At 36.8% G+C, this 25,512-nt stretch overlaps 1 protein-coding gene across 7 annotated transcripts in view; it reads right to left on the reverse strand.

Moving 5' to 3' along the window:
- Window positions 1-25,512, reverse strand: part of INPP4B (inositol polyphosphate-4-phosphatase type II B) — a 315,400-nt gene that overhangs the window by 75,669 nt on the left and 214,219 nt on the right. For all 7 annotated transcript variants that reach the window (XM_061354114.1, XM_061354112.1, XM_061354115.1 and 4 more), the window contains 3 exons: window positions 23,797-23,944; window positions 13,177-13,307; window positions 7,369-7,473 (listed from right to left, as the gene is read on the reverse strand). In XM_061354114.1, the coding sequence (XP_061210098.1) occupies window positions 7,369-7,473; window positions 13,177-13,307; window positions 23,797-23,944 (384 nt within the window). The remainder of the gene's footprint in view (window positions 1-7,368; window positions 7,474-13,176; window positions 13,308-23,796; window positions 23,945-25,512) is intronic.

Consider the following 25,512-nt stretch of genomic DNA (forward strand, 5'->3'; position numbering starts at 1 on the left):
TTCTAGCTCTGCAGTTTACAAAGCTGCCAAGTAAATTGGCCCTTTGTGTATTTCACTTTATTACCCCTTTCATTATTTAACTTGCAATCATGTTGAGATGCACAGATTCATGCATTTTAGTCAAAAGAGACCATTATGATGGAACTGAAGAGTCTGACTGCTTGAATTACAGCTAATGATTCCGGCATCAGGTTTATATTTTCTGGCTGAGTAAAGGCATCTTTAAAAACAAACAAACCAACACAATCCGATTCTGATTTAAAGACTTCAAGTGACAATGAATTTGCTATATTCTGAGAGAAGTTGCTCCAAAGATTAATCAATCAGTCAAACCTCCACTTATTTTCTGCTTTGAATTTGTTTAGCTTCCACTTGCAGATATAATTACCTGTTTAATGCTAAATTGAAGAACCCTGTTCTATGACATGTACTTCCTTTTTATATATGCTTATAAACACAGAGAATGTCAATCGTTTTCAGCTGAAAAGCCAGCAGAATGGAAAATATACCATACTATTGAAATTCTTGATGAGACAACAAACTGCTATTATTCTCTGAATGTACCTGATATCTTGTGACATACAGGATGAACTTTTTCTGTATGATTACAGAACTGGAGGTGGAACATCATCTTAAAAACAGCCTTTCATTTTGTGCCTGTGATTGATTGTCAATGCAGAGATGAAGATTTAATTACACCCCAAACCACAATAATTATTCCTTCAAGGTTTAAATTTACATTTGCAGAATTCATGTTTGTAGTAAGCAGTACCTGTTTTGTGCCCAAGCTTACTGGAGGCATAAAAATACTGGTGAGAATGCCTCATTCTTACAACGCATTTCTAAAGGAAGCATTAGAGGAGTTTTTTCTGTGAACTATTTTATTCATTAAGGAAGCTTTGCATTTAAATTAAAATCTAATCCTTTCCTAAAATAGAACTTTTCTTGCATTTTGATGATAAATATCCCTAGAAGCAAGAACACTGTACAAATGATTCACAGTTAATGAACTATGTTTTATTTCCAGAACTGAATGTCAAAGCATATTCACTCAAATTGATTTGCACTCTAATTGGTGACACTTCAATTTCCACTTAAAAGGAGAAGTGACATAATTTCATTAGCCTAAGGTGAGCATCAAGATTCTTCAATAGCCCATTGTTTCAGGTCTTAATAGACATTAGTCCATACTACATAATCTTGGGCTATTAGAGCTCTATCAGTACTTAACAATAAGTAGTTCTATTCCTTAAAAAAAAAAAAGAAAGGTGGATTGAAACTAAAATAAGATATGAACCCATCAGGGTAACTGACTAATAGATTCTGAATACGTTTACAGATTAACTCAAGAAAATACTTAAAAGAGTAAACCCTGGTGCTTTTGCTGCCTCTGTTTTAAAAAGAAATAGTGACCCTGCTTATAGCTAACTTTATGGAGGATTTGCCCACAAGGAAGCTTTAATTCAGCCTATGGCATCTTCTTATCATGGTCAAGGATGTTTGAGACACAAACACACCCAGAACAGCTTAGCATCTACCCCATGCAAGCAAACATGGGAGAGTGAGAGTGGCTAAGAAGAAGAAAATGTCTATGACTCTAGTAACAGTCACAGAGCAATCTCATTCCCACTTTCCAGAGGACAGTATGCTGGAAAGTGCTGCAAGGAATGCCTTTTGATGTGGTCCACTTTCACATCAATGAAGCTTCTTGTAAAGCACATGCAGTGTCAGCATGAGTGCACTGGTACAGGAATGCTCCATTAACTCACAACCATTGTCCAGTTCAAGAACAGATGACTGTTGATAATACAGTGGGGACAGACCTTAAAATCCAGCAGAGAGTTGTAGGAGCTGAACCATACTGTCAGCATGCTTCTCCCAGAATATTAATTAATAGTTGTTAGAAAGACCCCCTCAACCGTTCTTCAAATACCTACTTCAGAAACTGAAGGAAGAAAATGCAGAAGATTGGAGTGCAAGGAAACAGAGCTTTGAGTTAATCATCATTTCACACCAATTATTCTAACTCAAAAATATCACTCACCTCCTACTGGTACAAGTGAAACACTAACACCAATTACACATTTGCCCAAAACCAACAATCCCTTCACCATGCAGAAATATAAACTGCCTGCCCATCGCTCCTTCACAAATAAAACACAGCTTTTGCAACATGGTGACATCCAAAGTGACAGGATAGAAGTTCCATAAACCTAGGCTTTATCAGACCAATTTAAAGAGCTGAGGGATTTTTATGTCAAGCACAGCTCAATATTGAACTGAAGTAACGTGTTTGCTTTCATAGAGACAGTATCTCCCACTGGCCAGAAGCAAAATAAAAATTTCTTCAGTCCACCAGATTTGTTTTAAACAAACACAATGTATGAACAGGGACAAAAGCAAAGCTATGGCAATATATAAATTGGAACTTTGTAGTACGATGAACAGAGCAAAACGTGGTGTTTATCAAATAGATAGGGATTCAGTTATCCCATAATGAAACAGTATTTTTCTCAAAGCTGTTTCTACTGTAAGTTTAAACACACAGGTATTTTCTATTCCATGTCAGTCACCAATAATAACCCAAATCAAACTTCGGTAAAAGTAAGCCTGTAATTGAACAAAAAAGCATGTATCAGTGGGCATGCACATGGTCATTGGGATTAAAAACTATTTTTCATTCTCAAAATTAAGACATCTGACAAGGTAAGGGTTAATGACAGCTTTTTGGTTCATCAGCTTGTTTAATCACCACCTCTGTTAATGGTTACAGAACTAAAGAGATGGGATGGTAGCTATGTAATAGATAGAGAAATAATTTATCCAACCAAAGGCATATATAATAAAAATCAACTACTTTTTGTTGTACCCATACTATAGTGCTAGCAAAATATCCTAAACATATTGAGGAACCCATTTTGTAAACAGAGAAATAAAAAGCGCTCCTTGTAACTAAGGTGTCAGTCCCAGAAATACGGGCAAGCAGAAATACCGATTTTAACACAAGTTCTCTTCTCTATTAATGTTTTATGATCTCTAAACTTGAGTGTAACAAGAACAGTTTTATCTAATTCTTATGTCAGCAAACCAAACATTAGCTAAAGAAAAAAGGGAGTGTTTTATAACTTCAAGTTCTAAATTTAGAAAATGATTCTAACATTTAATTCTTTCTGTATCCTTTTCAATTATGGATTAACCATATGCCACAAGCAAAATGATTTTGGAGGAGAAAGGAGAAAATTCATTGAAAACAAAAGAAAACGGCTCTCCAGCAGTGCAAAAGTTGGGGGTGATTAAGTAGCATATATCATTCCACTTTTTTATTTAGCAAATAAACATACAATATCCTGTAGCCAGAGGTTTTCTTGAAAAGATGTAAAATTACAGTTCTGGCCATGTGCAGTCATTACAAATCTAAAAATGCTTTTGAGTGAATTAACTTCAAAACAGTAGTTACATTAAAATTCATGCTGTCATACTCTGTCACAATAGAATAGAATCATAGAATAGAATCATAAAATAGTTAGGGTTGGAAAGGACCTTAAGATCATCATCTTGTTAAAATATTTGGAGGAACCATTGTTTAGTAGAAGAAATAACAAAATATTGAAACAATACAGTACCTAACAGATACTCAGAAGTTCCCATGTTCTAAATTGGAAGTGAATGAACATCAGCAGTACACAATCTAGTACTCCCACAATCATTGTTTCTACTGACCATTTTATGATCTGCTTAGATGCAGAGTGTATTTACAAGGCAAAACTTTACAGTGTAATTTACATGTTTCTACAGTGACAGCAAATTTAATAATCTCAATTTATCAATAAATTATTCACTGTACTATGATTTGCTTATATACAATCTTTTATCTGTAAAGGATGCTGCTAAAATTATATGCAAGCAGCAGTAACAGAATTTTGTATTAAACAGAATCACAGATGACATTACAGAAAATTATCACCCTTTCCATGAGGTATCAGATGTTCACGGTATTTTCAGCATAATCAGAGATATATTTTCGCTTAATGCTAAGCAAATGCTTACATGGCACAGGTTAGCACTGAATAAGCTGATTTAGGCACAGGCAGCACTGGGCTCATTAAGGCTTCCTGAGAAATAGGATATATTTGGAGAAGGCTGAGGTTTTCCATGACGACTTTGCCTCAGTCTTCACCGGCAAGTACTCTAGCCACACTGCCCAAGCCTTGGAAGACAGATGCAGGGACTGTGAGAATGGAGACCTTAGGCCCATTGTAGGAGAGGATCAGATCTGAGATAATCGTAGGAACCTGAATGTGCACAAGTCCAAGGGACCTGATGAAATCCATCCACAAGTCCCAAAGAAGCTGGCAGATTAAGTTGTTAAGCCACTGCCCATCATATTTGAAAGATCAAGGCAGTCAGGTGAAATCCCTGACCACTGGAAGAAGGGTAATATAACCCCCATTTTCAGGGGGTTATTCAACAAGAAAATGGAAGACCCGGGTAAATACAGATCAGTCAGTCTCATCTCTGTGCCTGACAGGATCATGGAGCACATTCTCCTGGAAATCAGGCTAGAGCACATCAAAACAACAAGGTAGTTTGTGACAGCCAGCATGGCTTCACTAAGGGGAAATTATGCCTGACGAATTTGGTGGCCTTCTACAATGGGACTACAGAACTGATGAATAGGGGCAAAGCAGTTGACATCGTCCATCCAGACTTGTGCAAAGTGTTTGACACTGTCCCATGCGACATCCTGGTCTCTAAACTGTAAAGGCATCAATTTGATAAACCACCCAGTGGATAAAGAATTGGCTGGATGGCCGCACAGAGAGTTGTAGTCAATGGTTAAGTGTCCAATGGGAGACCAGTAATGAGTGACGTCCCTCAGGGGTCAGTGTTGGGACCAATCCTGTTTATGGACAGTGGGACTGAGAGCGCCCTCAACAAGTTTGTCAATGACACCAAGCTGTGTGGTTCAGTTGATACGCTGGAGGGAAGGAATGCCATCCAGAGGTACCCAGGCATGCTTGAGAGGTGGGCCTATGCCAACATTATGAAGTTCAACAAGGGCAAGTGCAAGGTCCTGCACTTGGGTCAGGGCAATCCCAACACGGCTACAGTGGTCAGAGAAGCAACTCAGAGCAGCCCTGCTGAGAAGGACTTGGGGGTGTTTTTTAATGAGAAACTTAACATGAGCCGGCTTCAGTGTGCACTTGCAGCCCAGAAAGCCAACCGTATCCTGGGCTGCATCAAAAGCAGCGTGACCAGCAGCTTGTAGGTGATCCTGCCCCTCTACTCTGCTCCTCTGAGACCCCACTTGGCGTACTGTGTACAGTTCTGGTGTCCTCAGCATAAGTAGGACATGGAACTGTTGGAAGAAGTCCAGAGGAGGGCCACGAGGATGATCAGTGGCTGGAGCACCTCTTGTATGAAGACAGGCTAAGAAAGTTGGGGCTGTTCAGCCTGGAGAAGAAAAGGCTGCATGGAGACCCTTCAGTATCTGAAGGGGGCCTAGAAGAATGCTGGAGAGGGGCTCTTCATTAGGGTCTGTAGTGACAGGACAAGGGGTAATGGGTTCAAAGTAAACCAGGGGAAGTTCAGGTTAGATATAAAGAAGTTCTTTACTGTGAGGGTGGTGAGGCACTGGTATGGGCTGCTCAAAGAAGTGATAAATGCTCCATCCCTGGCAGTGTTCAAGGCAAGGCTGGACAGAGCCTTGGGTGAGATGGTTTAGTGTGAGGCATCCCTGCCCATGATGGTGGGGTTTGAACTAGATGATCTTAAGGTCCTTTCCAACCATTCTATAATAAGTTTAGAAGTAACCCATCCCTAACTGAGCCGTGCAACTAGCATCACCTGGGCTGGTAAGTTTATCCCAGCAGTCTCTAGGAGGAAATATTTTGTGCTCTCATCACTATCTCTGGTGGCACAGTGAGGAGAAAAAAAACCCCAACAAACCAACCAACCAGAAACACCTCAGAAACAGGTAAGACTTGCTTTTTTTACACTGCACTGACATTATACACCACAATGGGAAATTAAGCCAGTGCTCTAGAAGGATGTGACTCTTACTGAACACTGTTCAAGGTGTCAGTATCAGTCATGACAGTATTAGTTCTGCACTTCAACAACACATTATTTTGAATTATGCATAAGCTACCAATACATTTCAGTGAACATATATTCTACATTTACTTATTTGTTCAAAGTTTTATAGAAACAACATGAGCACAACAAACCTGGAATTTATCAAAAAAACCCCACAACTTAAAAGAAATGTTGTTAACCACTTCTTAGTTTTCCATCTGCTACAGGTATCCAAAACTTGTGCTTTCAGAAGATGAGGCAGAGAAATCCCTTGCACAGCTTTAAATTTGGGCCTGATTCCTACTTTCCAGCACAGATCCAAGTCTTCTAGTCAATCCCAGTGGCGGTGTCTGCATGCTAGTTTAAGAATTTGAAATCTGGAGGGTGGGCAAGCTGTTGACTTCTTTGATCTCATGATTTAAGTGTGGTCTTCTATGGACAGTACATACTCAGTTGCTCTTATTCCAAACAACACCCAAACTTGAAAGCTTGGATTTTAGAAGCAGATGCACAGGCATAAGAGAATGAAATCAAAACCTTTGGGAAGACAGGTTCCAGATATGTATACAAAACAAAGGCAAGAAATAAACACACAAAGTTTCTAGAGCCCATTAAAGTGAAAAAAATAAACACTTTAAGCCTGTAAAGCACAGATTTTTAAATAATAAACTTGGAAGATTGATCTTGATTTTATTAGAAAAACAAAACCACCAAACAAGCCAAACCAAACCAAGCAAAAATCTGGTCATGCAAGAAACCTCCTGTATCAAATCCTACAATACTGCACAAATTTTACAAATGAGCTAATACTGCACAAACTTCACTAACTGGAAAAACGCATGCAACATGAAACGAATCTCAGAATTTTCTTTATAAGTTACTGTATTTCTTGTGATATGCTTTTCTCCTCAGCATTCTCCAAACTGATAAAAGTCCAAATTGCACACAAATTTACTAAAAAATGAATCAATGTAATACTATTATTTTTCATGCTTTTTATCTGTAGCATCTTTTTGTCCCACCTACAAAATTTAACAAGAGAGATTAAGTAAAAAATTCAAACTTATCAAGATTCAACTCTCTAAACAGCATACCTTTCAGTTCCATTGCAGTTTTAAATCTGAAAGCATGTCCGCTCAATGTTCATCCTTAAAACAGGATATACAAATTCAAATATCTACATCTTAAAATGGGCTACAATGAAAACCATACCTCTTAGTTGAAAGTTTAATTGTATTTCAAAACATACTTTGTCATACTTGGAAAATTTCTCAGCAGAATATACTTTACCTTTCAATCGAGGACTATGCACATGCATTCTTTGCAGATGAAGATTTATTGGGATGAATTCTAATGTTTTTTCTCCTTTGCTACAGCTTGATTTGAAGGAAGAACCTGAAAAACAAAAGTTTAAAGAATCATTATCTTAAGCACCCAGCAGATGTTTTGTCTTCTTTCTAATGCAAGGACAATACTTGTATGTTAGGAGTCTTCTTTAATCTGCTTTTAATGTATAACTGTATATTAGGAGAAGAATGGTTCACTAACTGAGTCTCAGCATGTATCCATATTGGAAGCAACAAAACAGCTTTTAATTCAGAGAACAATCTAATTTTTCAGTCTAGGTGATAGACATCTTTTCCCGCTGTTTGAAATTGCTCTGCAGTCTGCTGGAAACAATGTCACAGTTAATGTGCATTATGTTTATTCTGTGCTAAAAACACAAGGATACAGAGCTGTGGAGGTACTACATTTTCACCAAGTAACATTTTTTTTCTTCAAGCAAAAGGATTACATTGACAAGGCTATGCATTCTTCTTAAAAATTTCAAATAAAGAAATATAAACTAGCTTAAGAAAAGCTATAAATAGGTTTTCTTTCTAAAAAGCCAGAACCAGAAGCAGCGCAATGTGTGGGAAAAAAATATATAATCTGATTGCATAATTCCAAAATATGAGATTATGATTAACTCTATGGTGGCATAAAGGAATATAATTAAAGCCTGACAGTATGAAAATGTAATTTACCTGGAGATATTTGATAACAGCATATGCATATATAAAATTAAAGGGTGTAAATTAGGAATGAGTCCTGTCTTCTCACTCAGGTACCCAACATTTATCTAGACAATTTTTTCAGCATATTATCATTTTCAAAGGTCTTTGAAAAGGTTCAATCTGTTCAACACTTTCTTAAGGGGAAAATATGAAATATTTTAAATTCTTCTTTTTGACTTCATCAATCAAGATCTGCTAGGGGTTATTTGTTGAAACTGTGATAGATTCCAATAAAACTAAGCATTGAGCTTCCCAATGCAAATCACATTGCCAGAGGGCCCCAATAATGCTCCAGACCAGCCAGGCTTGCTTAGGCTGCTACCTAAGCTTAGTAACTAAATAATATAACAAAGATTAAGAGCAAAAGTAGAAAGAAAAGCAATTGACAGAAGTCAAAGATTCAGCTTTGACAGAAAATTTGCAGATGCAGACTGAAACAAGGAACCATGGATGATGAAGAATACCAGCAGGAAAGCTGCACCTGGAGAGAATAGAAAGACAAAATTATAGGAACAGTAAAGGGAACTTCAACTGTATGAGGAATAGTGCAGGTGAGGAGACTGCAAATCACTAGGAAGGAAATCCAAAAGAGTGCAGATTATTTATCATAATTCAGCTGAAACCAAGATCAAAGCTTAAGGAATGATAACTGCATCTGAGACAAGGAAACACTGGCAGACTAAGATAAGATTAAGATGTCAGCAGATTAGAAGGGCAAAAGCAGGCAAAAGAAGAGTAGGAGGGACCAGAAGAGCCTGCTTTCCCTAGTGTACACTTCTGTTCTGGGCTGGAGTTGCATACATGCAGCATTGCTGAGTCTTGTTACTCCTCTTTTCAGCGAAGAGCTGTGAAGCAGAATCCCTTCCTGTCCAGTCTCAGAAACACATGGGATAATAACCACCCACTGCTATCAGTTATTCTGTTTACTCAGGTATGCAATATTAATGCAGTGGCATTAATACCTCGGTCTGTGTTTGCCAGCATCGTTCATGTGATTAAACTAATTTTTAATGTAGTTTGCTAGTTTTTAAATAACTCAGTAAGTTGTATTTAATGACCGCGAAAACTACAACCCCTCTATTAAAACCGTTGTTGTTATTGTTGCAAGATTAAACTCTTCAAAGTTAGGAAATACAGAAATATGGATGAAACCTTCATCTGACATCCATCTGAAGAGGAACTTCGAAATTGACTTCAATGACTTATCACATTTAGCTTTTTTTTTTCCAGCTCATTGAATGTTTAGTACCTCTGCTGCTCACTTTAGAAACAGTGATTCAATATTTTGTTTCCAACTTTTACTTAGGTACCTGGATTCAAATATACGGCTCAAGCCTCCCACAAAGACAGGATTATTAATTCCCTCAAACCTGTTTACTGCATGCCAACAGTTTCTAAGGGTTTTACAAATATTTATAGAATAATTTTAACTGGCTGAGAAAAAGGGTTATAATTTTATCCATTCTAATGGCAGACAATAAGAGGTCAAATCATTTAAGAAAACAATGCATCAATATGAGATATGGAGGATGTCATTCTGCAGAGCACACATTATAATGCAACATCACATTCCATTTTGGAAGCACAGCTCCCACTGAGCTGAATTACATCCATGAGTACTGAGTACGTCTGCGAAACAGCTGGTGCCTACCTGCCAGGCTTCCAAAAAAGCACACCACACAATAACCACTTCTGAAGGCTGTCTTGCCTAGTGTCACATAAGGACCTTTGTGGTAGAGGCAGGGATTGCCTTAAACTAAATGGACAGAATTTTCAGTTTGATGACTGAAATGGAAAAAAAAAAAAAAAGAAAAAAAGAAAAAAATGTGTGTTCGAAAATCATCTCAGGTCAAACTAAAACGCACAAAAAAATAAGTTTCAAAGTTCTACTCCCTCCTCAAACCACCAAATCTGTGTTGTAATTAACCTAAAACTATTTGTTCTGATGTTCCCTAACCCTTTTAGATTTCCGTTATGTTTCCTTGAAACAAAAATACTTGTCATTCTCTAAAATTCTCCCCCATTTTTGAGGGGAGTTGTTTGTCAAAACAACTCAAATTTGAAATAGTCTTAACTTCCTTAAACCTCCATTTTCAGTAAATATGCTGTTAAATCAAAACTGCTGTCTAACACTAATGCAGTCTCCTGATACTTTCAGTGCAATCTCAAGGAATAGCCTTCTCCGTTAAATTCCACAAATAGCTCAATTGAATCTGAAGTAACTATCTCTCAGAAAACCCAGCATGTGATTGTACAGGAGAAATGAGGGAATATTTTGGAAAAAAAGAATTATTTGCAGATGCTACGTCCCCTCTCTACATTGCTTATGAGTTAGCAGTCTTCCCTAGTGCTGATACAAAAGGAAATTGGAGATCTGTGCATCTAGGTGACTCACATGGAACTGGTCCTTCAGAAGTGGATTTATCATCTAATTCATTTGTGACATCTAATAAGATATTGCAGGATTAAGAGTAAATGTCTTCGTTAGAAGGATTGGGCTATTATTTGGCTTTAAAATGTGCAGTTAGCCCACTGATCACAATAAAATAAGTCTTTGAATGTTAAAGTAACTTTTTTTCACACAAGATGCAGTATCAGGGGTATTCCAAGTATAAACAAGTATTTACTAGTACTGGTACTAGTAAGGAGGTATACCTGTGTGTTGGCCAGCAAATTAACATCTTCCCCTTATTTCTCATCTTCACTACAATTATTAGGCTGCTTTGTTTTGTTTTCAGAGAGATGCTCCTACACTTTTTCATATGGGCTGGTTCTGTTCTCCTCAGACAAGGTTCCCTGGTCTGTTGCAGTTATCTCAAACCACAGTCAAGACAGGTCATTTGACATCACCGATCTTTTTAGTTTCACTTGGACTTCCAGGAGTTATGCTTAATAGACTACAGTGTCTATTTTCATTTTATTCTCAAAAGTTTGTTTCAATCTTTTCCTGCAAGTTATAATTATTACATAGATTCTTTCATGATCTGTATTTATTGCCTTGCATATGATGTTTTATGGATTGTTTTCAAAATGTTATTAGCTCAGCATTAAAAAACACATTTTTATCAGTTAAAACACAGAAACATAGGAAGTGTCATGCTGGATCAGACAGCAGTCTGCCAAAATCAGATCTGATGATGGAAAACAATCATAAATACAAGAAATTACACTTCTGCAACCAAATTGCAAAATATTATACATTTAGTGTAACAGATGAGCTTTTTTCCCCAACATGCACACTCATTAAAGCAGGTGATCAACTGCTCCCAAAATGTTTAGTTTCATTTAGGGACTGTGTTTTGCTCATACACTGAAACAGGGTTTCTCTTTTTCTGTGACCAAGAAAGTCACTGAACTCCAGAGAGTAATCTGCAATGAGAAATACCATACTCAGTCCTGTATTAGAAGATAATTGCTAAAGGATAAAAGTGCAGTTTGAATGAATATTTTGGAAGAGAAAGATTTGTGTCTCACCTACTCAGTGCAGCAAATTCATTCTAAGCACCAAATTTTTTAAAAGAAATCATTATTCTGCTATGCACTTTAGTTGTATATTGAGCTAAATCCTGGTTAATCCATTTCTCGGTAGACACAGAAAAAGTTTTGTTTGGAGTATGTAGAAAGCTATAAATAATTAAGAAGATACTGCAAATTCTTCGTAACTATATACCAGATATTTCAAAACATTATATAATTTGTATCTCTATTTTTACAAAGCTTCATAACCATAACGTATCCCTCTTTCAGGAATATTCTAGGTTGCAAACTTCTGTAATATGTAACACAAAGTGCAGTGTTGACCTCTGACACACACTGCTATGCCTACACACATGTTAAGTGTGGGAATAGGGCCACAGTGGGAACATCTAGCAGTGAGACTATAGAGCAAAACAGAATATGCAAGCAATAATGTCATCAAAAAGACGTATTTGAGATGGTGATTGTGAGGATTGGTGCTAGAAATCTGACACCAGCAAAAAAGCAGCAACAACAAGAAGGCCTTTGTAGTAAGTTAGAACAAATGTGTCCATTTCCTTCCAGAATGTATCAAAAATAGTGGTGTGAGTGTGTGTGTAGGAGGCAAACCAGCAGGAAGAGGCAAAAAGTTACCCTATATACTGACAGAAATTTTTGTTTGCTCTAAATACAGTGTTATACAGGAAATAATTACAGTAGTCTCACAAAATAGAAAAGAATTATCCTAAGTTCCTTGAATGATTTGGTGAACAATCAACAGAAATTCATAATCAGAAATAATTTGTCCTGCAGTCTTGTCTTGTTATGAATAAGAATTGCTACAGGAGCAAAAGCCCAGCCGCCTTTTCTGCACATTTGTCACTGATGCTTCTTCCGCTGCCATGCAAACGTTCTGACCACAGGACTCCAGCAGATATGAACTGAACAAGCACCCAGAGCACATCAGAATATAAGACCACTGCTTCCACATGAAGAAAGGTGAGGCAGCACATGCTGCTGTTTCTGGACTGAGAGCAGACTGACCATCCCATGTTAATTCTGTGTTTTTCTGGCACAATGTGGGAAATGACAAGAACTACACTAAGGAGATGCAATGCATAGCTAGACATTACTGTTCTCCTGTAGAGTGTTAAACGCAACTTCCTTAATGAAACCCTATTAGGTTTCAAGAAAAACTGACAAACCATCTCTAAAGGTGGTTTCAATTAGCAAATGGTATTCAATACTATCAGAGCAGTCTGTCCAAGAGAACATGCAATTAAAAAATGCACACACACACTCACTCCTTTTCCTTTTTTTTCTTTTGGCTGTTGTGTAACCAAGAATAGATGAAGAAATAGGGCACCTGTGAGACCTCAGAATTACAAATATTTCATTTTTATGTGTTTTATTTCTGCTGAATACACCAATCACAGAATGGTTTGGGTTGGAAGGGTCCTTGGAGATCACCTAGTTCCAACCACCTTCCCTAGACCTGGCTGCTGAAAGCCCCACCCAGCCTGGCTTAACTGCTCCAGAAGAGCACAGGCTACTTTCATGGAATTTTGGACCCATAGACTCATACCTGTGTGCTTCCCAAGCTCTGCAAGAGTATCTTGGTACATGCTCAGCATCTGATCACAATGAGCAATAACACTTTTTCGCATATTGTCCCAGTGAGGAGCAAGCTCTCCCAGATCTTTAAGTTCTTGATTCCTGTATCAAAAGGCAAAAAGATAAGGTTAATTAACTCATGAATGCATTAACAAATATCCAAATTAATCTAAAACCAGTTTATTAATAAAAAAAAAGGACTTTCTAACCGAGATAAAACCTGTTTTCATGACACTTGTAAAATCTGCTGATTTCAGCTCATTTTTTCAGCTACACAATAAAGAAAGTTGATTCAGTCAACACTACAGTAATTTCTGTTCAAAACTCAACTGGTACCAATGCAATAGCCTGCAAAGTGAAATATTATTTCTTCCTTGGAGGTAAGAAGGCTTCCAGGCTCCAGAGAGCTGCGCTCACAGCAATTCTTTGTGAAGGAATACTAAACACCATTGTAAAGAATTCAAAGTTTGCTTCTTTGGCAATGCTTGCAGCATAGGTATTTTGATACACTCTACTCGTTAGATACTTTCATATATATCATAAACACAGTTTTAGCAGTGTTTCTTCAGAAGTCAGTTTAACCAACACACCAGCCCTGCCCACATTTCTTTAGTGCTTAAAACATACAAACTGAAAAAAACCCACCAGTCCCCTTAAACTTAATCTTCAGCCTTACAGCTGTGTTCATCAGGTCTGTTATGGTAACCAAACATGTCACTGAAAATCCGAAAGGAAATCCTTTAGCAAATTATCAGTTTTCCTGTACACTCTTGAGAGCTGACCTGAGTGAAATAGAGATCACTTTAATTTCCTACACAAACAAGCATAGTCACAGTACACTGGGCTTTCTGTTTGTTTTCCCCACTTGCAAAGGAAGCTCATCCTGTACATAACCCAGCGCCACTTTGGGGGATTTTTTGTTAAAGAAACTGAAAATGAAAGATCTTGACTCTTCAAACACTTGGAATCGTTCAGGAAAAAACTTGTGCAACAACAGCCAACTACTTTTCCACAAAGTACTGAGCAGACTGTTGCACTGCAATTATTGGAAGTCTCAAAAAAAGATTTCCAGATTTCCTCTCACCTGTAGGAAAATTAATGAAGTAAAAGAAAAAAACAAGGGGAAAAGGGGCAGAAAGGTGAAAAAGAAACCCAGTGAGAATGTGGCAGAGAAACATGGAGCTATACTTACTGCAACAGCTCTGACCCCTAGCCATAAATGATTTCTTAAAATGATTTCTTAAACAGAGCAGCCCCACACTGATACACTGATGTTGCCTGCATCTTCATTAGCTTTGAATGAGAGTCAACACTATCAGAATAAGCTATATAGGTATAATTCTGTTCCTGGTGAATAGGACAACCAAAATCAAGCAGATTGCATCAGAAGCAGTATTAAGACTGTTTATATATGTTCTTGAATGTAACAAAATGGAAACACAGATTACAATACATGAGCTCATTGGGAGTTTACTAATGACTTACAGTTACTTTTTTTCCATTTCATTCAACCTGAAGAACAGAAGTAGGTGAAACTTCAACCTTCCTCCCTCATCAATACAAGCTGGTAATGCTGTAGCAGAAGAATCAGCAGCAGTAAGAGGACAAACCCACCATTTTCAACCACTGTTCTCCTTGCAAGTTTTTATCAGCTTAAAATGAGGCATCCCATTAAGTGAAAATCTCAGGGCTTCCTCCTAAAAAACCTAAGATTTGTCAGGGTGTACAATGTTATTTATTCACAGTGGCAATATTTTGGTGCTTAATATTTATTTTTGTCTTATTTAACAGTTTTAGCAACAGTGTTTGGACCTGTTTGAGTTCCAGAACTTTATTGCTCCTCCCATACAGGAGTATTGTATTCATAGAATCAGAGAATGGTTTGGGTTGGAATGGACATTAAAGCTCATTCAGTTTTACCCCTCCTGCCATAGGCAGGGACACCTTCCACTAGACCAGGCTGTTCAAAGCATCCTCCAGCCTGGCCCTGAACACTGCCAGGGACAGGGCAGCCACAGCTTCCCTGGGCAACCACTCTCACTGCCCTCATTGTGAGGAATTTTACTACAGAGTGAGGGGTCAGCACATCAATATGCTACATGCACAGCCCTCTATGCCATGGAAAACTCATTGCTGAGGCTTTGCTCCCTGCCTGTATCTAAGCCCACTCCTGGAGCTTTTGGTCCCAAGCTCAAGTCAAGCAACAGCAGAAATAGAAATCCCTTATCTCAAATTATTCAGCCTAAAACCAAAACTGGTTTAACTGGCTGATTACAGGTTAACTGCATTGACACCAACAGCAACAGGAAGGAAAAGTTCATATCACACCACATTAACATGTTTTCAAGAAATGTCAAATCCTGCTCTTATCGTTGTCTACAAGGCTTCTATTTGCTTCATCTCAGAAACACAAATGCATCACTGAGGTCAAAACGCAGCCACTAGTATGTCATAAAAAGACACATCTTAGCCACAATGTTTTAATAAAATGAATGTGCAGTTTTATAGTAAATCTAGACCATATATAGCATGAAAACTCTAAATAGTACCTTTTCTAAATTTATTTTCATGAAAAAATACAGTAAAGCCAACACGAGATAACAGGATTACATGCCATAAATGCTATTCCTCCAAAATTAGCCTTTTTTGCAAATTATGTCTTTTTTTTTTCCAAATACTAACATGTAAGACAGAGGATTTAGACAGTATTTGTGTCTTATGATTTCTTACTATTTGTCACTGCATTTGCTGCTCAGTAAAACTCTGAGTTATGGCTGAAAAAAGAATTATTTTTCCTATATCTAAGCTCCATCAACAACACTTCATAGTACCAAGCTTTATCACCATTGTTTTGAAGCTCCCTTCCCAAAAGTAAACAAACAGATTGAAGAAGCATAACATTTTTCAAATGTGGAAGTTTCTAGTTTACACTAATACCCACAACAACAATCTTAAAAAACTTTGTTTTAATACTATTTATACCAGAACTTATTTCATTGAATAACTTTAAAAAACACACTTCAACCAATAATTGTGTCAGACAAAAACTGTACTATAAAAGAAAATTAATATTTATAATATATGTTGGCTCTACAGAGTGGAAATCAGTTACTGATTCACCTTTTCAGTGCAGCCATGGAATTTTGAATAGCTTGTCAACAAAGCAGTAAGCTCAGCGCAAACTCAATATTGTTAAAATAGAGTGATTTATCTTCTCCCACTGCAAATCCCCTCTCAAAGTATTTTCCAGGTAACTGTACACATCATCATGACAGATCTGGTGCTTAGCATCACCTTCAACTCTTTTTCCAGAATGAAATTACAAGTTTTGCCTACATCTTGCTGTCCAGTTCCTCAAGCTGTCTCCTGAATAGTCTTTTCTGTCAATGCACAACAAAACTCCCACCCAGGTGCGTGCCTCAACTTTGTCTGTTCCCTTGATTACTTCAGCATCTTCCTTGGTGGCCTTGACATAATCTTGCCTCATTTGTACCTAACCAGAATGGGGATGTAAACAGTCTGTCCCATCTGTCCTAGTCCACTTCAAACATCACCTAATCAGCTTATTTTTAAGCTTTTCTCAGGTATTTTCTGTTTTTCACATCCACTCTTTCCTTTAGTGGACAAATTATGCCAGCTTTTACTGAGCATTTCCCATTATGGTTAGAAACTGTTCTCCATTAAAAAAAGGTCTAAACTCTACCTGTTACCCTTTCTTCAAAACTCTTTCATGACATTACGGCAGAAATATTCTGTAGTGGATCCTGGTCTGCTGAAAGCACTATATACCACAGTGATTGTCAGTATAAAGATTAATGATCATTGATGCTATCACAACACAATTTTGAAGAGATGAAAAAGTCTAAGAATAAGTTATGAGACTCCTCAGGATCCCACAGCACTATTAGAACTGTCATAAACCTTCATTCTAGACTCTTACTTAAAATCAACAACTTCTTTTACTCTGAATGTCTTACCGATTTATTCGGCTGCAATTCATGGGCACTTTGACCTTTAGGAAGCTCGAGCTTTACCCTGCCTCTCCCTGCTGATGGAATTACAGTCACTGCACAAGCTGTTACAGGGATATGCAGGGTGGTTTAAGAGGATCTGTGCATGGACTGAAACAGCTATACTTTTCTTTATGAACAACTGCACCAGGGCATCCAACACAGCATGACTGGATACATTTCCGACAATAGTAGCAGCTAAATACTGTTGCCATTAGACTCAAAGTAAAACTACATGCAATTTTCTTGTTCCAAGAAAATGTTCGATGAAGCCCATTATGAAATGATGGTTGAGCACCCAAGGCTCAGACTAATATTCTGCCTTTTGATTTATCAACTCACGCTTTTTTCTTTGGTTTTTTTTTTTTTTTTGGGGAACATGGGTGCATGATTATAGCAAACTACTAAAAGTACCTGAAAGAGGAACAAATAATTTCTACTTAATCAGTTTGTGCTTTGTGCCATGCTCTCTACTGACCATAGTAACAGCAAATGACTCTTTCTCATCATTTTCGGTATGAGGACATAGAAACAGCTTAGAAGCCTAAAGGAAAAATATTCAATGCTGAAAATTTAAAATACTGAATTCTGTAAGGAGTATTTTGAACAAGTGATATGCATCATGTTCACAACTATTAGAAAAAAGTCCTCATACTGAAATTATGTTCCAAATGAACTTGTTCTGCAAAATAACAGCTAGGTTCAACAGCCGAGACACCACTGTGGAAAGCATAGTGAAAACCTGTGGTCAGTGACAGTAAAATCAAAACAAAGCAAAAAAACCCAGCAGCAAGATATTAAGATGAGCAAGATGATTCAGAAGGGGACATACAATCAATGAACTGTTTTGGATTCAATTATTCTGTTGCAGAAAAGGGAACAGCAGGAATAGCCATTTGCATCATTAAAGACATAGCACAAATCTTCCCAAATCGAAAGATGAAGTTGAAAAGATCAGTGTAATTACACAAAGAAGAGATAATTAAGAGGATGTATGATAAAAGCACATAAACCACAAATGCTGTATGAAGACAAAGTAGTAGTTTTTGATTCATTCAGCTTCAAATTCTCTAGTCTTGCATGTTCCAGTGAAGGAAATATGACAAGTTCAAATATAAAAAAGGTGATTTTTGCCTCCACTAAGAAAAATTAGCTTCTGAAATCCTATTTCAGAAAACATGAGAAGCAAAGCACTTAGCAGGATTCAAACCAAGATGAGACACATCTGCATATCATATCTGCAAAAGTTTTATAAAGTTATAAATACAACAAAGTTCTGCATACTTAGAAAATAGGAGCTTTGGAGTAAATATATACCATAAACTTTAGGGCATGACTCAATAACTTGTTAAGTAAAGGAAGCTTAGAAGCTTTCTTTTAAGGAAAGGAACACAGGAACTATTTTTCTCTAAAAAAAATTTCTTTAAAGTGTACATGTTTATGGATAAACCTCCTTTTAATGTATTTTGTTTGGGTGTTTTGTTGTTTTTTGGGGTTTTGTTTGGTTGGTTGGTTTTTTTTTCTAGAACAGAAACTGACAAAATTACTCTCATTTTACTTTACCACAAGTTATTGTCCTGTGATGTACAGGCAGTCACCCATCAAAATGTTCTCCCAAGAAATATAACATTCTCCCAAGAAATAAAAGAATTGTAGCTTTTTGCTGTAATGTTTCTCAGACAAGTAATTACTAAGGAGGATTTACTCTCTTATGAAGAAGCTACCACAAAAAAATTGACTAAAAGGATACTTTCCTTCCTAATAATTTTTACATAGAACCTCTAGAAAATAATTGAGGGTTTTTTTTTTGTTTTTTTCCTTACAGATTTTCCCAAAACTTTCAGGTTCTGGCAAACCTGACCTGACAGATAAGTAAAACCTAAAAGGTCGGTTCTGCCTATCTCCTGCATTCAACATTTGTTTAAGAAACAAAAGAAGCAAACACCAAATCCAAACCACCCCAAAACCACAAGCCACCACACACATTAAAAGTATTTTAAAACCTGTTTCTTATATATATACATATATATATGTATGGAAAATTGACTGGGATTTTTAAAGGCTTGAGAATATTTTATACTGTTCCTGAAAGATGAAGGTTTTACATTCCTTTTTCATTTCTATCTATCACTATCCCCTTTTTATTATTCAAAAGTGTAGACAATATACAAGCTAAATTAAACTCATCTCTTCCTTCCTGCCTTAAAGTTTGCCCTTCCTTGGATATTTTATTGCCTGGGTTTATCTTTGAAAGACTCAAGATCTTCAAACAGCACGGTCATTTGAGGTTAATTCTGTGATTCACATTTAATAGCAGAGGATAATCTGCATCACACTTTGCAAAGAGTCTCAAATTCAGTAATACTCTAAATGACACCTGTGGAATTTACACTTTAATCGTATAGTGTATTTTAGCTATGCTGTACAGAATTGTTTTAGGGTTCTTCAGTTGTTTTTTAAATTCTACCAATTCATCAAGAAACACTAGAATCGGCTCAAGACAATGTTGCTTTATCTGTATGATATAAGCAAAAACATTTTATTCTCATAGCTTATATTTGTAACTTCATTTCTTTCAGCTTGGAATCACATGTGACAAGATTAATCACATTATTAATTGCATTATTACTCAAGCATTTAAACACTTTTGTGGGTTTCTGTTTTCTTTTTTCTCCAATATATTAATCAGAGTGCCTCCTCCAAAATAAACAGTGAGAATCTTTATGACATGAGCAACATATTAAAACTGCACAAAGCTTTTCTAATTGCCTTAATGCCTCTAATTTATACTCTCTGCACCCCCACTGACATGAATAGCATCAACTTGGTGCTATTAGGACCACAGATAAGTACTGCTAAGTGCAAAATCTCTAGTTAACAATGTAAAAATTTAAATGCTTCTTATGACAGAATTTGAGTGTGTTAAAATAATTATAATCTTGAGAAAGGGATTATTTTTTTGCTTCGGCTTTTTGTGCTTCACAATGATGTGAGAGGCTCTAATAAGGCCTACAAGTTATATAATTTACTCAGTATGGACCAGGGCATGCTGTGCACAGATATAAGACCTGGAAATTTTAGCAGCCACTGAGACTGCACTACAACTTTAAACACCCAATAACAAACTAAAATGCATGCACCATCATGCACGTGCATGTAGTTGAGTTACATTTTTTGGGAAAAATTTGGAAAAATTACTTCTTTGAACATTTGTGCTAGGTAGTTACTTAGTTACTAGGTGAACATTTGTGCTAGATAGTTACTTGAAAACCTTACTTGGGTTTTCAGTGTCCGTAAGTAGAGAGCATATTAACAGTGCCTGTCTAAATGCATGGTTCAAACAGCTTCAAAATTCATGGTAAGTTTACATAGAATAACTGTTTTGGGGTTTTTCTTAATGCTATTACCTCTTATTAATACAATGTTTTTGCAGTGCAATTGCTCAAAAATCAGTCATGTAAAAAAATAACATGCAAAGGTCCAGAAAAAGCAATGCCTACTCCCAATACACGGCATTTTTGCCTGGGGCCCCATTGCTCCATGGAAGCTGTGTATTAAAAGATAGTAGAAAAACATACATCTTTCAGACAGTCTGAACTTTGTCCTCCTCCTGTAATGTTACAAGAAAGAAATCAGAAAACAGACAAACAGCACAGATTTGTACAAGAAAAGGCTATTGGAGTTGGGACAGGACAGCCATTCCTGATGCAGAAGGAAAGCTTCAGTGTGCTTTGTACTCTGAAGAGAGGGTTCAAGCAAAGTTCAGCAATTTATCCTTGAAATCTGTTTATTGGTTGTGACCACAAATGCCATGGGCCAAATTCGGCTGTAAGTAGGTGGAATTTCCTTTCAGTCAAAGCTGAGTTTGGTTCCAAGAGACTCAAAAGAGTGGTGGCAAATCTGAGAGCCTGTACTGCAGCCTCCACTGTAGGCTAATTCTGCTGCTGTGCTGTCTAGTGCAACACCAGTTACATCTACACCTGCAAGCTTAGATTATATGGGTCATCCAATCTTCTGAACAATGACTGTGAACTAGTAAGTCTTTCTTCTAACAATTAGGTTCAAAGAACTACTTGGCTAATCATGCATGACAGGTGCAAAGTATCTGGACAAGGTTTGTGTAAAGAAATATTAAAGGCTAGGGAAAGGACTCACTGAAAAACCTTACGGAGGAAATAGAAATAATTCCTTAGTAAAACCAGCAAAGCAAACTGTATGACCATTGTTAGAACAATAAAAATGACCATATAACTCCTACTAAAACTTCTTCCAGGGAGGTTTGAAGGATAAAATCTGTAATGTATGCATATCTTTAAAAATAGTATCTGATACTGAAAAGCAAAGCTAAACATCCTTAGAAGTTACATACCTCAGACTAGCACATCAGTAAATGACAAAGTTTGGTTAACAGCAAATAAGAGGGATAAACAATCTTAGGAGCTATGCAAAAAGGGAATTCAAATTATAATTTAAAATACAACACTGAATGGGATTAACACTTTGCTTGGATATTTTTTTATAGACAATTGCTTCATTGAAGCCAGAATAGGAATAGAATGAAATAGACTGAGGATGATAAGAAATTACCTCTGAGACAAAAAAATACTTACTCATTTATATCAACTGGGGAAAAAAGATGCAGAGAAGAATACTTTAGAAGAGAATAGCCTCAAGATGCTGCAATGTAGGTTTTGCACAAGTTCAAGAACTAACAAAATCCTTCTAACATCGTTCTACCAGTTTAACAACATAAGGAGTCCACAAAATTTTGCAGTAATTGCACATCTTTGCATTTATTTCAATAAGCAAAGTCTGTACAAAACTGAAGCTCCAACCTACACACTTATATGATGATAGGTAACACACATGCCCCTATTCCCACCATCTGCTGGTATTCTACCGCAAGCTGTTGCTCCTCTTGGTTGGTCTTACCTCCTCTCAGATCGATACAATCACTATGCCTCTATTTTTCTCACACCCACACTTTCTACTATGCTCAAACAGCTAACCACATTTTGGCAGTCAGGAAAATCAGAACAACTCAATCTTTGAGCAACTTTTACTTTCAGTTTCTTCCTCAAAGCCTTTCTTGATATTGCCAAGTACTGAATAATCACTTAAAAAGCCCCAAACTATGGTGATTCTTTACTATGACTTTATTCAAGGAGGTGAATGCTATAATATGAAATAACAGCCAGTGCTATTACTTGCATTATGCCTTTGGAGAGAATAACGCAGTAGTAGTAAAAGTGGTTAAAGTAATCCTCTAACATTTAAAAGGCATTTACCCATAGGGCAAATGAAAATCTAGGAAGTGGATGAACTGTGCAAGTCAGCATAATCTATTTTTATTGCTTACTAAAAAAGCCTTACATGTTAGTATTCTCAAACAAGATCAGGCCATAAATGAATAAACACAGTAATAAATGAATAAAAAGAAGCATTATAACCATTCATATGATTTTTATAAGCCATCATCACCATGCATAAGTATGTATCTGTTCACTGACTTTATTAAAAGCAAGACTGTGGTCTCCCACATGCTATTATATTATACTGGCATAAAAAGATCATACAGAAGCAGCAGATGGAGTGAATAAAATAAAAGAACCTCCTGTTGCAGGACAAACAGCCACTATAAACAACCTTGAGCAACCCCCTCTGATGAAGGGAGTTGCACGAAAGTGCACAGGGTGGCTTTGGGAAGCAGTACTGGCTCACAGTGTTAATCTCACAAGAGACCAAATGCCTACCTATTTGTGAAGCAACTTTAATGGGGAAAGAAGCAACACATTTCTCTACACCACCCATTCTTACTGGAAAAAGAAAGTATGCTTTCAGGAAAGCCCTGGACTGCTTAAAACACTGCTTTTTTTCCATAGTTGTATCAGCACAACTTACACGTATTCAAGGACAGGCTACCATTCTAGTTGCTGCAGTCGGAAATTGGACATACAAAGGATTTTGGGACACTTGTGCTCCCCGTCCTCTTTTATCCCCAGGCCATATATACTGTAATGATCCTCAGATGTCCCTCCTGGTTACAAGACCAAATGTAAACAGAGTTCAAACTTCAGTTACTTCGGTATCCTTTTCTTATGCCAACTAATTTAGATTAGTCAGAGGAATATGAGTTATATTTTCAGTGCTCCTTTGTTAAATACAAACATGCTATTTTCCCTTGCTTGCATAATGTTTGCCTGTGACATTAACACTGCCCAGACACAAAGCTAAACACACTACAATGTAGTTCACTCCCTTGTGATGTGTAGTTTCTGTATAAATTGTTAACTTTTCGGAACATTTACACTGCTAACCAATGTTGATGCTTACACATTTAATATCATAACTGCTCTTTAGCACATTTCATTGCTCAGAACTTATGAAGTCACTGTAGTCCTAAAAATTCTAAGCAATCTATGCTATTGTTCAGTTACTGCTGTAAATTCTTAGCAGCCAAAATGATTGCTATATTTTGCCTATTTCATACTAAAAATTAATATTTTTAGCTCATCACTTACATTATTGCAACTCAGAAAAATAAAACCTAGTATTTGCTGTTGCTACTTCTTCTTCCTTACCTTCTCATATCCTCCTTTATGTGCAGATTGATCAGCTCTTTTGGAACATGGAAAGAGAGGGTGGTCTCAGCCATCTGTTCCCGGATCCGCATCCACTTGTTGTCAGAAGTAGGGAATCTATATAACTTACAGATTGGATTTTTTAACACTGCAGAGAGGAAAAATTATATCATTACTTTACTGTGGTTATATGACTCTCTGAAAATTTATGACAAAAATTATATTCAAAAATAATACACTATTTCCTGCCTTGCTTCCAGAGTTAATTTTAGAACCATTACAATTCTATTAAAAACATTAGATTGTTATTTAATTTATTATAGCAGCATGTGGAGGACAAAGTATTACTAGTAGAGTAGATAAATCATGTTTTCCCTGCACAGTAGGTACCCTGTGAATTTAGCATTTCAGTGTAGTGAGGATGTAAATTATGTCTCTATTCTTACACTTTGGCAGCAGTTGGAAAAAACTAAATGCAGAAAGAGACAATGAACTCATATACAGTCAATACCATCACTCTCCATCTGCTAGAATCACTCACATTGCTAATAAATTGCATGGGACAAGTGAAGCATGCCTCAGTTTAGCTATACCTAATACATATTCTCCATGATATGCACACACAGAAGTCACTAATACAGATGGTGTGCATCTGCATTAAAGGAAACTTGACCATTGATGTGGTCAAAAGGATGTCATTTTATAGTCAACCTAATCACTGACATCATCAGTAGACTGCCACTACATAAAAATAAGTATAACAAACCTATAAATATGTTACACACACTGTTCTCAGCATCTATCTTGACATAGGAAAATCGTGTTACTTGATGTCTTGGAAGGTCTTACTTAAAAAGCTACCATATTTTTTATCTTAAAGGTCTCATGTGTTAGGTATGTTTACTTTCAGATCGTACAATGATGGTCTATAATAAAGGTGAGAAATTTCTATTCTCTCCTTTCCTTCCTTCTTTTTTTTTTCTTTTTTCAGAAAGAGCAAATGAGGAAAAAGCTGAGAAAGAGAAGTTTAATCTGACAAGCTTACTTGGAGACAAATGACTGTCATTTACCACACACATCATACAACTCAGAATGACTTTGGACAGCCACCCAAATCCTCCAACAGTACGTTTCTATCAGCCTTCTGGAAAAAGCTGCCTCAGAGCAGGCTCCAATTGATCTGCCACTGAATGCTCTATAACTCCTAGGAATGCATTTCCCATGTGTGTTGCAAGGAAACTGTTGCTGTCAAAATGAAATCTACTAACAGAAATGACAGCTGCAGAACTCACTTCCACCATTATTGCTTATGTAGGCTTATTTATGGGGAATGAAAAACACAGACCAAGTTTTGGAATATACACAAACTGTCTTGTCTATTTAACCAAACTGTTTTTAACAGAAGTCCCTTTGGAAAGACCTAAAACAAGACTAAACTTGAAGATAAACTGGAAGTCTTTTTAGAGTCATTTTGCCTTTACTTAGCAGTGATTTTACTTACAAAAACTAAATTCTGACTTACTGTTATGAAATAGGCCTAATAGATGCTTGATAGCTATGGCATAACATATGCCGAATAACAGTGATTTTTCTTTACTATTAATACCCCCAAATACTTCAATGTGCAAGCATCTTAACACACATTACACAGCTCCAGAAACCTCATCACGCAGGCTTAACTAGTGTCTACTACCCAAAAAAAAAATCACATCCAAG

This window comes from Neopsephotus bourkii, unplaced genomic scaffold (assembly GCF_033783945.1).
Source record: "Neopsephotus bourkii isolate Nb327-2 ecotype Australia unplaced genomic scaffold, CSIRO-AGI_Nbou_v1 NB_718, whole genome shotgun sequence".
Taxonomy (NCBI): domain Eukaryota; kingdom Metazoa; phylum Chordata; class Aves; order Psittaciformes; family Psittacidae; genus Neopsephotus; species Neopsephotus bourkii.